General features: G+C 50.2%; 1 protein-coding gene across 1 annotated transcript in view; it reads right to left on the reverse strand.

The window, feature by feature from the left end:
• The window catches only part of ZFAND3 (zinc finger AN1-type containing 3), a 332,576-nt gene continuing 317,761 nt past the window's right edge, over positions 1–14,815 (reverse strand). Inside the window, exon 6 of the mRNA XM_061196281.1 lies at positions 1–2,351. Within this exon, the coding sequence (XP_061052264.1) occupies positions 2,197–2,351 (155 nt within the window). The 3' untranslated portion in view covers positions 1–2,196. The remainder of the gene's footprint in view (positions 2,352–14,815) is intronic.

The following is a 14,815-nucleotide window of genomic DNA, read 5'->3' on the forward strand; positions in this document are numbered from 1 at the left end:
AACTTTCATACGATTGGTTTAATTTTTTTTTTTCCAGCAGGAGAAAAAAGAATAAAGTTACAAGATTCTTTTAATATTTTCACAATGTTAAAACTAAAACTGAGCTCTAGGCTATGTGTGTAAGTAAATCTAGAACACAAAAGGGTTAAATAAGATTTTCTCTTTTAAAGATACAAGAATTTAAGCTTTCCTTACATTTAACAAACTTCACAGAACAGATACTGCCGGGGAACAAGCCCTCCCACCCCACCCCCAGCTCTACCATCAGGAAGTGACCATGGGCTGCGAGCCCTGTGTGCGGCCAGGCTCCCCAGAGAGCCTGCTTCCCATCGCTGCCGGGAAGCAGCAGCCGGTGGGGCCTGAGGAGGGCCGGAAGGGCGCCTGGTGGCCTCTTCATGATCAGAGCTTTATGGGGGGCCGAGGTGGGCCGCATCACTGAGGATGGCCAGGTACTGGCCAGAGGGCCGTGGCTTGGTAACAGTGGTAAACGTGGGCAGACCTGGCCCCTCTGCCCTGGGCTGCCCTAGAGCAAGACGCCGGTCTGGGTCCTGAAGCAAGAATTAAGGCTGGAGATTTTGCAGCGGATTCCACTCTGGTGGGGGTGGGGTGGGAGAGGAGGTTGGGAAGAGCATGATTTCCAATTTCAGTATTCTGGACCAAAAACATTTGTAGTTGCAGGTATTAACTGTTAATTTGCAGACAGAGTTGAGCAAACATTTGCTGTGGTATAAAAGGGTAAGTTGCTGGGTTAAACTATTCCAGTAGCCTGTGTGTGGGCAGATCCAAACTGCCTCTGCAGGAGCCTCTGACCCTCACCGGCCTGGATCAGATGGGGCTCTGGGGCCATTCACCCCCGCTCAGGCTTTCAAGGGCATCGTTCTCCTGTCTACCCCACCACCACCACCTGATCGGTGATGATCTCCTAACACGGGCAAACAGGCCCATCCCCACCCATCCCCACCAGGCCTGAGCTCCTGCCTCCACTCAACTCCTCTCTGAAGAGAAACACACTGAGAAACAGGCCCTCCCCCCACCTGCCCGAGCAAGTGTCTCTCTCAAGCTGGGCCACGGCCATGAACCACTGTTCTAGACAGGTCAACCTCTGCCCCTGTGACATATGCTGCCCCCTTACTAAACTTGCTATGTGGTAGAAGTGGACTGGTTGCCCTTGGACTATGGGGCTGCACGGACATGAGAGGCGAGGCCAAGGCATTGTCCTCGTGGCCTTGGAGGGGCTGAGTAGGCTCCTGCTGGAAGGGACGGGGCTGCAGGCAGCTCCCAGCTCTTCTATTGATTCCTGTTGGCTATGAAACATCTTTTTAAAAAACTTCCAATATAGAAATCTAGCTGCAGAGGCCAGCGTGTAGGCCACAGTTGCGGTGCTGCAATTAGCCTTATTTGATCAACTGCCAGATCCCTGCACTCGGCAAACGGCAAACCAGAGCCAGCGGGGGCAGGGCGCGCCTGTGGTCGCTTCTCATGACCAAGGGTCCTGTGTAGAAAAGGTGGTTCTCATTCGTGGACTAGTCTTGAGTGGAGCTGATTTTCAAAGTGAGGTTACTGTTTCTCTTCTCGTGTGATGAGAGAGTTTCTTCATAGCAAGTCAGGTAAGTTTTCTTAACCTGTCCCCATCCCCATTTCCTGCTCAGTGGGAGAGCGAGGCCACCACCCAGCCCAGCCACGGGGCCAGTCTCAACAGCCTCCCATGGCCCGGGCACGCGTGGCCATCAGGTATCCTGGCTACTGGGACTAAGGATAGTGAAGAGGTGAAGGCCGAACACTAACCAGAGCTTCCGGCAAAGCCACGTGCGTCGTGGGGACTTGAACACCAGCTTCTCCTCCTCTACTGACTCAGAGTCTCCGTCTGGAACACTTTCCACTTAAGGCTTTTTGTAAGTTTGACTCCAGCAGTGACAGGTATGTGTTGTTTTAAATCCACTAGCCATGCTCAAAAAAAAATATTCTTCATGTTTTAATTTTATACAATGGCTAGCAGGCACCTTAGTAACCAGCCAGAAATCAATTTCAACCACCATCAACCCCTAAACTACAGTACCAGGATGGCTGGCTAAGGAAAGGAAACGGACTGGCTGTAGTCTGACGCGTGCCCAGTACAAGGTGTCTGGCTGACTTTGTCCTAAATAAGGCTAACATTAGTGAACTAAGAACAGCGTCACGTAGCGGCCAAGCCGGCCTTCAGGAGCACCCTTCCCCGATGCGCTGGCAAGAGCGCCCCACTTTCCGGTCCAGTTTCACCATTTTCATGATGGCTTCCTCTCGGCCGCGGCCCATGTGGTCAAACGTACAGTCATGCTGCTCGGGGAGGCGATGCAACATACAGAACACGTAACCTGCAGCAGTGGGGGAAGCAGAGAAGACAGACCGTTAGGGTGGCCTCCACGTGCCCAGAGCCCAGCTCTCCCTCGGGTCCAGAGAGCGGGAGGGCGGTCCAGTGAGTGGACAGTGGTTGCAGCAGGGGCTCCGGCTGAAGAGCCTATTACAACATCCCCCCTCTAACAAGACAGCCAGCACTTTCACGCAAGTCCGCCGACGTCCTCAGAACGTCCAAGGGGCACATCTGCCTTCAATGCTGTTCCTGCCTGGACCCTGAGGGTGGAACCCCAAGGTGACTCTGCAGCACCTGCCTCAGAAATGAGTGGGCTCTGAGCCCCTTTCCTCCCAGCCCCACGCAGGCGGGAGAGCCCAGAGCTGGCAGCTCAGCGCTTCCCCGGCCTGGACAAACCTCAGTATCTACCACAAGACACACACTGCTGCTAGGAGAAATGATTATGGGGACGGTGGGTGTGATCAAACCGAAACTGACACATGAATGGGGGCTCTCAGAGGAAAATGGGTTATTTCAAGCACTGGACAAGGTATTACATTTAAAGAGAGGAAAGAACAGAAATGTCGAGCTCCGACTGGCATCTTAATGGAGCCTGATGCTTCCAACCCCACCTGGTGGGCAGGAGGTGAGGCCCACACACTCAGGCCTCCTGGGAGTGGAGGAGGCTGCCGGGCGGCCTCTGGAGCACAACGCTGGAGAACAAAGAGTTGAGAGGACAAAGAGTTGAGAGGCCGGCAGAGCAGGTAGAGGCACAGATGAAACCCCTCTGGTAGGAAACAATGAGAGGAGGCCCTCAGGGTGTCAGCAGAGAGGCTCAGAGGACAAAGGGAACACAGCTGTGTCAGGATGTGGCCCATTCTCCCCTTCTGGTCAAATTCTAGGAGTGCTGATGGGGGGGTGTGGACGTGTGCGAGGACAGTCATCCAATGTTCCCTGGGTCTGTGTGGCCCTTTCTTTCAGGGAAGGGGGCATGAGATCTGGGCTGGCTCCTCCCCATCACCTCATCCCACCAGTTGCATCTGGTCATACCTCCAGGTTCCACAGGCCTAGACCAGGTCCACAGGACTGACCTATAGTGGGCTGGAATCCTTTCCTAAACCACCTCTCCCTGTGCACTTGGGGCAGGCATCCCAGAGCCGCGCCCCCCGGCCAATGCTCTCCTCACTTATTCTCCAAGCAAACATCATCCTTTCTCAGAGATTTCTCTCTTTTAAGCCCAGACCGCAGCAGCCAGAGTGAATGGACAGCCACCACTTGCAAACTGTGATTCATCCCTCTCCCCATCCTCAATTCTTTTCAGAGAAGAGGGGTGGAGGCAGTGATTTTAGAAGGATATCAGAAGTTGAAGCAAAGACTGGCCATGATGGACAACAATTTCAAAAGCCTTAACTTTTAAGATCAACTTTACCCAGAGAATATTCCTCAGCTGACACTCACAGCCCTGCTCTGATGCCTTCAGCTCATGCTGAGTACGGACAGGTGCCCACGGCGGCCTGAGCGACCAGGCCGAGCCTGGACCATCCATTGTGCAGGAAAAAAAACACGTTATTAACTGCTTCCCAGGGAGAGCAGGGCAATATGTTTGACTCTAAATTAGGACTAGGTTTAAGGAAAGGAACAGAGATGAAATTTTTGTCTCCTGAGAAGCTGAGCTCCCACTTGGCTCAAAAGCGAAGTTAAAATTAATGAGCTCGTGTGTTATATTTACTGATAAGTTCATTACTTGAAGATATTGGATACCAGTTGTCTTTCTCCTGAAGGATTTCACAGCAGAAGCGTGGATGGCCTCAATATGCATCCTGCATCTAACAAGCACAATCATCTTTTTGGAGCAAAGCCCACCTGGTCGGGGAGAACCTGCTGTCAGGTCGGGGTTTGGGGTAGGGGTACCAGCTGTGTGGCAGCAGGAAGTGTGTGGAGGCATTTCTGTCACCAAGTCCTGACATACTTCTATACCTTCAGCATCTATAATTAGGGCTGGGAAGACCCCTGCTTCCCTTCCTTCAAGATATTGGGATGATGCAGAAGAGGGTCCCAAGGGCTCTCCTCTCCTGATGAATGGTGCTGGCTGAATAAAAGTAGCAGGAAATGCATTACCCCTGAAATTAACTCAGCCCTGGCTCAGTCTAACACCTCATTAGTCAAAGGTAGACTGGGATGGAAGGAAGAGGCTCCAGTCTTGCCCTCACTACGCCCCTGACAACTCTGCTTTAGCTTGCCTTGCGCCAACTCCTGGGGACCACCAACTCGGTGGGTGGACTTGAGAGCCCCAGGTTCTGTCTGGAAAAGGAAACGGCATGACAACCACAGGAACTCTACCCACCCAAGGATTCTCCATTCAGCCAAAAACACCTTATTTCTCTACTCAAGTTCTGTGTACCTCTGTCAGACACACCTTGACACTTGCCTTTGATTTTTGAAAGGTGAAAATCACTGAACAGCAGGTAAACTTTCACCAGTTCAGCAGGGAGCAGAGCTGGTAAAAATTACAATATATGGCATTGTAATTCACTGGGGAAAAGTCTGGGGGAAATTTTGGAAGGCTAACTTCCCAAGTTGCTGCACTGAGGTTATTAGATGATATAAATTAAGCTCAATTCCCTCTCCTGTCAAGTTCACTCACCAAGTGGAAGTTACATGCTGGAACTTGTCCCAGATGCTGAGTAGGTATTATCCACTGACAGCAGCCAATTGGCTAAATGTACTTTGGTGTCAGTAGTTGGGGTGGGCTGTTCTGGATACAGGAAAGCATTCGGGGGTGACTGGCGGGGGGCGGGTGTGTGTGTGTGAATCTTTATTCTCTTCTCTCGATACCCACAGACCTGTTTCCAGAAACCACTCAAGTATCATGAACGTTCAATTATTCTCTGAAATCTGGAGACCAAGCTGGGCATATGGAGAGAAGTGAGTTAGGCTGCTGGGGAAGCAGATTGTTCTCATTTCAGTGATGAACACAGTTTTAGAGCACAAGGGGATTTACAGCCTCAGCCTCAACACTTCCTCACGCCGTTTATTAGAAACCAAGTGGGGCCTTTCCAGGGTGAGTCAGCCAAGGCAGTGTCCAGAGGGAAAGAAAAGAGAAAGGACACTGAACTGATCAGCAGAGCTGCGACAGGGGCTTCGGTATTATTACCCAGGGTATCATGAAATTCTTTCTCCCCGATTTTAAAAAGTTATATATCATTATCAAACTCACTCACATATGTACAATTCATATCTACACCCTCCTTATGGTCCCATAGTTCAGCATCACGTAGTATTAAAAACAATTTCAATATACTTTTGCTTATGATAGCTATATACATACAGTGCTTTGGAGAGATAAGCAGTAGGATAATGATTAAAAGGATGCCAACCCCCTAAAAGCGAGGAAAACACCCAAGGCAAAAGTTTTTGAAAAAAGATCAGCCTATAATACTAAATGTGGTTTAACCTCAGCCCTTTCCCCTGCCATATCACACAACTGCTGCCCGCTCCTGGGAGCCCCGGATCACTGGTTTTCCATGAAATACTGGCTAGGAGGAAGCCGCAGAGCTCCATTAAGGCTGCGGAGCTGTTTTCAGTAAATTTCACAAAACGCTCAAGAACTTGTGTGGGTGTTTCTTTCTTTGTCAGCGCAGAAGAGCAATTTGGGATGAGCCCTTGATTAAAAGGCGAGGGGGCAGAGAGCTGTCTAAGCACTGGGTCCCACGGCCCACCTTCCAGGCCCCTTTCCACCTGCCACTGCCTGGCTCCTGACAGGCTGACAGGCCATCCTGGGCATGCGGAAAGGAGAGGAGGCCCGACCAGCACAGGTGAGACCAGTCGGCCGTCCTGCCCCCGTCCTGTGAGCTACGCTGCAAGGTCTCCGGCAGCTACACCCTCATTTCGAACAAACCTTCAACCGAGCAGGCAGCCTCAGGGCTGGACGAAGAAGAGGCCTGCCCAGGGAGCCACAGTGGCTGAACCGTGGTGGGCTCCTCCCAGGGTGCTGTGGCTGTGGACAGCAACAGAGGGGGCAGAGCAGGCAAAAGGCAAAGTGTACAATTCAAGACCTATCTTAACCCTCTGTCCTGAAAGGATCCCATGTGAATGAGGAACGCAGAGGCAGCACACTCAGGTCACCCTCACCCTGAGCAGAGAGGCCGGGGGATTCCTGTGGGAGGACAAACATTTCAGTGCAGGCCGCTCACGGTTATAAACAAGCACACCTGGACTCGGCCCTCCTGGTGTAGAGCCACAGGCCACACAGACTTGGAGATGCTCGACACCTTAAGTCCCTAAAAACACGTTCCCAGCAGAAAATAGATCCAAGGTTCACTCTTCCAAGACTCATAAGGGTCTGACATGCAGGTTTCTAAAAATGCTCATCTGGTAGGAACCAAACTTCAGCTTTTAAAGCTAACATCTGAAAGTCATCCATTTCATTCAGACGCCCTCATCCATAGCTAAATCTCACCTCTGCTCACACAGAGACGGGTGTGGGTATTTTGAGACTATACACCAGGATTGAGAACAGTCTGACAAATGCCATCATTAAGCAAAGATGATATAACTAACACCCAATACCTGACTATAAGTGCTATAAAGTTGTAATAATATTTCCCGTTTCACTTACTTGTTGACAAAAATCATTGACAATCACTGCCCAAGGGGAACACCCAGGGCCTGAGGAGAAAGGGCCACTACCTCTCAGCCGTGCTGGCAGGCAGGGGCCCTGAGGGCAGCTGAACCAGATAATTGGCCTCATCAGCCAGTTCCCTTTCCCTCCACTCCTCCCCCATCCTCAGGCACCACTATGGTGTTGGGGGTGGGGAAGGTGTGTGGAGGAGGAGCTGGAGGACCGAGGGCGGAGCCAACCTGTCATCCCGAAGGCAGTACAGCCCCTACCCTTGGCTGAGGCCCCGGATCCCCAGGCCAGTGCTTCCCTCTGAACCTTAAGAACTGAGCAGGGGTTGGAACTGTCTTTTTTCCATGGAATTTCCTAAAGGAGACAAAGAAAGTGATGCCAAAATTCACAAAGTCTGAGCCCTTGACATTTTTATTCAATCCCTGCCAGACAGAAATGTTGCTTATTGGCTTTATCTTGGAGTAAAAAAGCACCATTTAAAAGTTGACAGAACTGGGCAGCTCTGGATACTTGTGGACTTTAATTAATTAAACATCTGTTTTCCTGCAGATCCCCCCACTCGGGGGCTCTCCCAAAGTGGCCATTTCAGTGACGCCTCAGACCAGGGTGGGCCTCGGCTCCAGCTGCTCCGGTGTTTTTACCTCACTCACAACAAATGTTTTACATTTTCTTGCTCATTTGAATTTCAGATTGTCAAAGGTTCAAGCAGAAGCTAAAAATACTGACAAGCCTTGGGGACCGAGGCACTGTAAAATGATCTCCAGGTGTGCAGCCTCAGGCGGCACCGTGCGTGTACGCGCTATCCACACTGACACGTCTGTTCCCGGTGCCTGCCCACCAGCAACAAGCCCCAGGCAGGTATGTCCAGGTAGGAGGTAAATCGGAGACTGCACCTTGACATTTTTATCCAAACAGCAAACAGAGCCTACCCAAGACCTCCCGAAGCTCCCTGAGAAACCTGGGTAACAGAGCCTCCAAATCTCAGCTCAGTAGGTACCATTTGCTATCTGAAGTGTCTATTTCAAACATAAACAACAAATATACCTGACTCGTGTCTGAAATGACCGGGCAAGCACATTAGAAGAAAAGAATCACATTTTTCCAACAACATAAAAGTTTCTTAAAACTCAGGACAGCTAACTGACCTCATAGCTCATTTGTAAGTACACGTTGGGAACAGCAGGTGGCTACAGGAAAGCTTGTTGGAAAGCATTAACCATTTATACTCCCACCAGCAGCAATCCCTGGATTACACCACATTCGCTGACCCAATCAATGCCCAAGGCAGAATTTGTAGCACAGAAATGCATTAAAGGATCTTAATGCATTTTATTTCATCAGGCCCACGGTACAGGCAAAGCAGCTGCAGGTGTTTCGGGAATGGAACACGTCTGTTTTACATTCTCCTCCATCCCTGACTTTGCATGGAGGAGAGAAAAGCAATCACACTCCAAGAAAAAGAACTGGATCGCGGCTCACTGAGTTAGCTGACACAGTGCTCGGCTGGGCTGGGGGAGAGAATGGGTGGATGGACAGAGTCAGCTGCCCAAGGAGCTGGAACCAAAGCCACAGTGAACCACCAAGCAGGCATCAGTCTGTTTTCCAAGGGGAAGGAGAACCTGCAATTCAGAAGAGCCCAATGTACTCAACAATTTAGTAAAAACCAGGGAACAATACCAAGACAGCTCTAAAACAGAAGCAATCATTTGTTTTCCCCAAATCAATTAAAACATCAGTTAGATACAAGCTAAACACTACAACAAAAAGCACTGTGACAGAGGCAAAGATACACAAGCCCGTGCAAAGAGCACTCGCGACGGCCCTGGGAGCAGCCGGTGGTGAGGGGGAGCCGCGCTGTCACGGCCCAGCTTAATGAAGCTCCCGACACGGTGCGTGCACACGTCAGTTCCCAAGTATAGAAAAATCCACCATTCTTGGTGTCCTTTATTGCCGTCTCTTCAGACTGCCCCATTCTTGCAAAAACTCTGACCTCTTTCCTTTCGTCCGTGGGAAATGTTCACCCTGTCCCAGGAACATCTCCTTCTACCACCCGACGTCCAGAGAACAAGTCTTCCACCCTTCATTCCTGCCTCCACCCAGGAAAAGGCTACCCTATTTTTGCCACAGGGTGCGTGTGGGAGGTAGGGGTGGGCCGGGCCTGGGGGCTAGGTGCCCGCACCAGGAAGGAAACTGCGCCCTCAGCTTTGACCTGAGAACCCTCCCCCAGCAAGCTCTGTAACCCCTCGGTGCACGAGGAGAAGGGGGCTGGCTGCAGGCTCACATTGTGCTAGGCTATTTTATCTAGAGATGAACATATATTTAAAAACTCAGAGAAAATGGCTCAAGGCAGCTTCTGCCACAGGAATAATGACTTGCTCTTTCAAACATTTCCTTTCAGTAGCTGAAAGCAGGCAGCCAGCGTCAGCCTCTTAGGAGCTGGGGCACTTTTTAGCATCCAAAAGCCCTAGAAGGTGCTTGCATTCCTGGCCTCCTCTTTCCTCCGCCCACCCCCACCTCTCTGGGGCCTCAGGAGAATAGTGAGGTACTCAGCAGGAAACTTCTTTTTTGGGGGAGACCTTATCCTCCTCTCCGCAGGCTCCTGATTTGTTGGCCTTCTCTTTCCATATTTCCTTGTCCTGTAAAAGACTATCCTCTCAGAGAGGTCTCCTAGAAAACCAACTCCAAAGCTGCAGTGGAGGCAAAAAAAGGGCCAAACCCATCCTACCCAAGAGCCGCCGAGGGCAAAGCTTGGGCCCACGGGGGCAACTTAGTTAAAGACAGGCTCCTGACACACGGCTCACCAGAGAACTGTGGCCTGTTTCGCCACCCCTGAAGGCTACACTGGCAAGAGCCAGTTCATCCAAGTCCAGAATGTCCAAGTGGCAATGCCATCGGGGGACACCAGACTACAGATGCCATGTGTCTCTCTAGAACAACACCTGGAAAAGAGAGGAATACTTACCCCATTTTTCTCTGCTGGCCTTTCATCAATCCACATGCTGGGGTCACAGGGGAGGACAGAGATGACAGACCGGCATTGGGAGAAACCTCTGGCTTAGTCCCACCCCTGCTGCTATGGCATGTCCCTTAGGGGAACCTCAAGTTCTCTTTCTGGATAATTCAGTGAGGATCTTGTGCTCTGGAGCCCAAGTACTGGATTCGTGTTCCAGCTGCACTGCTTTGACAGTTGTGTGGCTGCTGCTAAGCCATTTAGCCTTTCAGACCTTCAGGTGTGTCTCCTATAAACGGGGTTGTTACGGGCATTAAAGACTAGAGCAGCTGAAGCCTCGACCCAAGGAAGGTTGGCTGTTACCAGGATAGCTCTTCCAGCTGTTGTCACCCCTCGCACCTTACACAGTACAACTCACTCACCTGGTTTCAAGGCTGGGCACCCCCTCCTTCCCTGCTCCTTCCCCCTACTCACATGGCTTTCTTTCTGCTACACAACATTTTACACAAAGAAAATTTCTTTACACAAAGAAAATTTCTTTACACAAAGAAAATCCGCCTTCCAATGCAGGTTCAATCCCTGGTGGGGAAACTAAGATCCCACATGCCATGGGGCAACTAAGCCCGCGTGCTGCAACTACTGAGCTCACGCGCCTCAAGGAGCCCACGTGCCATAAACTACAGAGCCCATCCATGTACCCTGGAGCCTGTGGCCAAAGCTAGAGAGAGAAAACCCACACGCCACAACTAGAGAGAAGCCCGTGTGCCACAACGAAAGATGCTGCGTGCCACAACTAAGACCCGACACAGCCAAAGAAAGAGAAAGAGAGAGAAGGGAGGAAGGGAGGGAAAGAAGAAAGTAAATTTTAAAATATATAAAAAATAAAAATAAAAGAACATTTACTGCTGGTAACTGTGCCCTCGCCCCCTCTCCTGGAGAGGACCACCACCACACAGTTTACTTCCAACCACCTGGGTGAACAGGGTACAGCGAGCACCATGTAAAGATGATTATTGTCTGGCTTTGGCTTTGGATGTACTTAAAAAATTTTTTTTGCAGTAGCAAGTTTACTTTCCTAATTATGCTTTTCTATTGCCATTATTAATATGAGCCTATATTTGCTGAGCTCACTCTGAGAGGCAACCCAGAAATGTCCAAGATGGCATTAGATGCTTTCCTGGAATTAAAATTTTGCTGTAACTCATGATCACAATGTGCTGAGTACAGATAATGAAGAACTGAACACACAGGTTCCCACTGCATTCATCTCCTACTCTACCCTAGTATTTTGGTCAATTACTCCAGATTCCAAGGAAAATTAATCCTGGGGTAGCAGTTCAGTTCAAGGGAAGAGCAATTTAATTGATGCAAGAGAATTAACACAAAGCTGGCCCTTTAATCTGTGAGTCTGGAACTTTCCCCCTTCCTGGGTGAATCTGTAACCAAGGTGCACAGCTCTAAAGAACACATGTCATCTTATGTATTAATCACAAGGACGCACAAACTCCATCACGTGCTGACTCAGAGCTTCTGTCTCCCACTGGAGGGCAACCGCCTGCTGCTGCTCGGCGGGCATCCCCACGGCAGTCCAGGGAGGGAGGGGCCCGCTCAGCTCCCTGAGGAGCAAATGGGCTGTCACTAGATTAAGCCTCCTTGACCCACAGCAAATGTCTTCAACGGCCACAGCCACTGCCTCCCACTCTACGGCCTAAGAACAACCCAGCTCCTGCATTACAAGCAGTATCTTGACCGATACCTAACAGAACATTTGGCTACAGAAAAGCATCTGACACCTGCATGAACACTTCCCCCAGCTCCCCGCAGCCCCGGAGTACTTTTCTGGAGGACTCACTGGAATAACTACAGCAGGCCTGGCTGCCTGCTGCGGAACAGAGCCACTGGGGGAGGTCCCCACAGGCCAGGGTCACCTGTCTCTCAGGTATCCACCAGGCACTGTACATTTTACACGTACAGCAGTTGGTGAGGTCCCGAAAGCAAAGAGGGGTACTTCTTGTCGTCCCCTCTGTCCAACCATGTCCCAGGCACTGTTCTGGGGTAGAAAATAAACTAGACAGTTCGGTGGCCCAACCTCTCAACTCCACAGGGGACAACAGAGAAAGAGAACACCTTTCAAATCACAGGAGAAAATAAGCAGCGGCCCCTCCCAAGCTCACACCACCCCATGAGTCAATGCCGGGATTCTCCAATACCACCGCACCTCAACTTCTGCTCTCTTCCCTTTTCTTTTTTGTGCCTCAGTAACTATGGTTGCCTTAACTCCTGATCTGACAGCAGAGGGTGTTTTCTGGACCGCAGGCTCGAGGGCAGGTCAAATTTGGTGATGTTGAGTATCCACACCAAGCAGCCTCTATATGCTGCTGCCCTCACCTCTCTGCAAAGCCTGCAGTAGATGCCTTCATTCCCTACTGAGTTCTGCCTAACTCCGAACAGGGATGGGAATAACATCTTAACAAACAAGGAACGTGGAAAGGTGAGAAATTTCCTAGACAAGCCAGCTTATCCAATTACTTTAGGCACTTCTCCAATAAATGATAGGGCGGACTCACTTACCCTTTTCAGTTTGTGGCCTCTGAACTCCGCTCCAGTATCTCACGGTCAGTCTTGACCACCCACATCTGCAGTGTGACAGCTCCTCTCCCACCAGCTCTCAGCACTTCCTCCCTGCCTCCCCAGCACTTGTTTCTTTTCAGTCTCTGTGTCTCATGCCCTTCGTGGGTCCGTCCCAGGGACCCAGCCCCCTAGCGGGGTGACTTGGGAGTCTCAGAGGCTGAACAGTTCTAGCAACACCAGGCACTGTGTGAGAGCCAACAACCCTCCACCACTGTGCCTGGGACTCTGGCTAGTGGGCGGCCTTCTCCATATCTGCCTTCCAAAAGACAGCAGCGCCCCGCCCCCCAAATGCAAGTTCTCTTTTGGTAACGCTGGCTACAAAGTCAACCAACACTGCAGAGCTGTGCTGCTATTTGCCACAGTCTTATTCAGGCTCATTTTCGACAACAAAACAGCAAAACTTGAAGCGGCAAGGCTTTTCTTGGAGCCTGCATCTTCAGGGGCCAAGAGTTGAGGAGTAAGGACTATCATGTGATCTTGTCAGAACCTCAGTCTGCTTAGCTAAAAGCACCTTCCAGAAGCAAAAACAAACTTCACTGATATTGATCTCTTCAGAGGAAAGCTGCTATAGAAATCTCATCTAATAAATAAAGGATTCAAGCTCCAGTGTTGGGCTGTCAGTCCAGGAAGGGAAAGAAGCTATCAGACTCAAAGAGTCAAGAGTATTTATTGGTCATCTGTGCACTGTGTACAGAGCTCTATTCTAGGGGCTGGGTGGAGGAGAAGGGAAAAAAAAAAGTCACTAGTTCCCAGCTTTTAAGACAGCTGGAGACGCACAGAGAGGAAAATGCTTAAGGACACAAGCAGCAAAGCAAGAAATCAACTGCAAATAAAATCAATACAATCCAGCTATGTGTAATAAATCGGGGGCGCTGAGGAGAGGTCAACTGCATAAGGTATCCTGGAGGAGATAAGTTTTCAAGGAAAATGAGGACATGAATTAGGACTCAGGAGAAAATGGAACAAACACGTCAATGAGAATTAAGTGCCACTGTGCCTCTCATTACCCAGGCACAGTGGGGAACAAAAAAGAGGCAATGCCATGGACCCTGTCCTCCAGAAGCATCGCATCTAGATGGAGCAACAAGTGGCACATGGAACAGTGGTTCTCAGAGAGTAGGTCGCATAAATTGTTACCAATGAATGTTTCCTTGGGACGGGGAAGTGCTCAAGGAACGGCTAAGAACTGTACAGCTGAAAACAGAGACAACTCATGCTGCAGCCATACCCTCCCTGTTTAGGGCACCCCAGGGGCCAGTGTGGGAACATGAAGAAGTGGTGGGATTCTGGCAGCTCAACGGACCTGGGTTCAAGTGCTCCCTAATATTTCTGAGTTACTTAACTTCAAAGCTTGAGTTTTCACCTCTGTAAAAAGGGAGTACCATCTGTCCAACCATGCTTTTGTAAGGGGTCAAATGATATAACACAGTTGCAAGCATCCAGCACATAGCTGGTGCTCAATAAAGCTGTTCTTCAAAGATTATTGTTTTGGGTTTTTTTTTATAAATTTATTTTATTTATTTATTTTTGGCTGCGTTGGGTCTTTGTTGCTGCGCGCAGGCTTTCTCTAGTTGTGGTGAGTGGGGGCTACTCTTCGTTGCGGTGCTCGGGCTTCTCTTTGCAGTGGCTTCTCTTATTGCAGAGCACGGGCTCTAGGCGAGCAGGCTTCAGTAGTTGCAGCACGCGGGCTCAGTAGTTGTGGCTCACGGGCTCTAGAGCACAGCCTCAGTAGTTGTGGCACACGGGCTTAGTTGCTCTGAGGCATGTGGGATCTTCCCGGACCAGGGCTCAAACCCTTGTTCCCTGCAGTGGCAGGCAGATTCTTAACCACTGCGCCACCAGGGAAGCCCTAAAGCTATTCTTCTTCCTTCATCCAGAGGATCACTGCAGTCGTACAGGGTTCACCCATTCACTCATTCAGGCAACACTGCACACCAGGTACTATATAGCAGGGGCGGAGAGCTACTGAAGAACACAATATGGTCCCTGTCCTCCAGTGCTTATGGTCTGGGAGGAAGGACAGACATGCAGTCAATTTCAGTATGTTCTGAGAACTACGGCAACAGAGGCCAACCATGGACTCCACAGAAGACTTTTGAGCAGTCCCACAAGGAGATCTGCAGGTGAAAGGTTTTATTAAAAAGACTCCCAGATTTTGTGACGGCCTCTGATGAGGAAAACTATGGAGACAAGCACTGAGCCCAGTCTGGCATTCCTGTACCCCACCCTGCCCTTGATGTCCCCACACTATTCTTCAGTCCCTGTGAATGAACTTGCT

This window comes from Eubalaena glacialis, chromosome 7, assembly GCF_028564815.1.
Source record: "Eubalaena glacialis isolate mEubGla1 chromosome 7, mEubGla1.1.hap2.+ XY, whole genome shotgun sequence".
In the NCBI taxonomy this organism is placed as follows: Eukaryota; Metazoa; Chordata; class Mammalia; order Artiodactyla; family Balaenidae; genus Eubalaena; species Eubalaena glacialis.